Source organism: Apis dorsata, unplaced genomic scaffold (assembly GCF_000469605.1).
Source record: "Apis dorsata unplaced genomic scaffold, Apis dorsata 1.3 scaffold_42, whole genome shotgun sequence".
NCBI classification, from domain to species: domain Eukaryota; kingdom Metazoa; phylum Arthropoda; class Insecta; order Hymenoptera; family Apidae; genus Apis; species Apis dorsata.
In genome coordinates, this window is record NW_006263344.1 from 507,198 (window position 1) to 508,852 (window position 1,655).

The 1,655-nt window shown below is 49.7% G+C and overlaps 1 protein-coding gene across 1 annotated transcript in view; it reads right to left on the reverse strand.

Moving 5' to 3' along the window:
* The window catches only part of LOC102671395 (myocardin-related transcription factor B-like), a 134,923-nt gene that overhangs the window by 8,372 nt on the left and 124,896 nt on the right, over positions 1-1,655 (reverse strand). The window contains exons 6-7 of the mRNA XM_031513904.1: positions 674-970; positions 60-507 (exon numbers count right to left, since the gene is read on the reverse strand). Of these exons, the coding sequence (XP_031369764.1) occupies positions 60-507; positions 674-970 (745 nt within the window). The remainder of the gene's footprint in view (positions 1-59; positions 508-673; positions 971-1,655) is intronic.

Below are 1,655 nucleotides of genomic sequence, written 5' to 3' on the forward strand. Positions count from 1 at the left end.
CGTTATCGTCCATCTACATCGACCGATAAATCAAGCATCCCCATCCGAAGAGGATTTACGCGGTCCCTCGGCTCACCTGCGTGGAAGCATGTTGTTGTTGTTGGTTATGCTGGGCCTGTTGATGAGATTGCTGCTGCTGCTGTTGTTGCTGTTGTTGATGCTGCTGCTGCTGCTGCTGCTGCTGTTGTTGCTGCTGCTGTTGCGAGCCGCCCACGGCGTTGCACAGCTCGGCGAAAGTTTGTATCGTCGACTCGTTGGACGCTTGTTGGAACACAGGCGACGTGGACGAGACCACCACGGCACCGCCTGTCGTCGGAATACTGAGGGAGACGGTCACTATCCCAGCCGAGGCAGCCGCCGTTTCCAGAACGTCCGACCGGGACTCCAGCTGGGGCGAGGGCGCGCCTTCCGAGCTCTGGGAGTCATCCTCGAAGGTGATGTAGTGGTCTGGGTGTTGGGGCTTAGTTACTTGGCCCTCGCAAGTGGCCTTGAAGGGAATGTGACCCTCTGTGCGGGGGAGAGAGGAGAAGAAGAAATGTTGGAATGAATCGAAAGAGGTTACGCTTCGAAGAGAAAAAGTGATTAAGCGATGCTCTTTTTTTTTCACGAGGATCATATTTGATCATCGATCAAAGAGCGCGATTCGTTGAGTTGAGCTGCGAGGCGAGCTCACCTTTGACCGCCCTTTCAATAGGCTCCTCCGTGTGGAGAATATTCTTTTGGATGAGCTCGAGCGGCCCGGGTCGATGACTGAGCTGGTCGTTCAGCTGGTCGGCTAACCTGGCCTTCTTCAGCATCCGTTGCCTCTCGGCCAGGCTTGGATCCACGTGACCCACATCCTCGAGGATATGCTGCCTAACCAGCTCCTCCCTGCCTGGTCTCTGCTGGATCTTCGCCTTCAGAAGATCACCGGTTTTCGCCCGTTCCAGTTGCTTCCTTTGCTCGTGGAACGCCGGTGGTGTCTTCAATGCTAGGGAAAAAAAAAAAAAAAAATAAGAAAATATTCTTTATTATTCTTCGACAAATGAAATTTACAAAATTTTACATGTTCATGAAAATCGTTTAAGAAATTCAAATTGACAGATCTTTGGAAATTTTCGCGGAGCAAGATTCAAATATAAATTCGAAGAGGGGGAATCGAATCCCATCCTCTACTATCGGAGACTAAGACTAAGAAATGGGAAACAACACGCGTATCGACGTTGCCTCAGATGAAAATACATATTTAGCAATCTCGCGGGAATTCGTTTACCGTTCTATCGTTCAACTATTTCAAACACCTAAATGTTTAAAATACGGTTTTATCGGAAGTATACCGTTTCGATCGAAAAGATTAATTTTAGACTTAGCAACCTTGCGGCGCCTCGCCGCGAGGAAGCCACTATTTCCAGCCGTGTTAAAAAACACCGTGTGCCCGTGTGTCGTTCCACCCGCTCTGGAATTAAAATCTCAGCCGCGCGACACTCCACCTCCGTGATTTTTATCTCCCCGCTGGAGACACTTAAATCACGGCCGGATGGTGTATGCGACCACTTTCATCGAGCTTTCCTCGATGACGCTCGAAGGGCGCGATCTAATAAAAGAAACGGATGAGAGAAAGAGAAAAAGAGAGAGAGAGAGAGAGAGAGAGAGAGAGAGAGAGAGAGAGAGAGAGA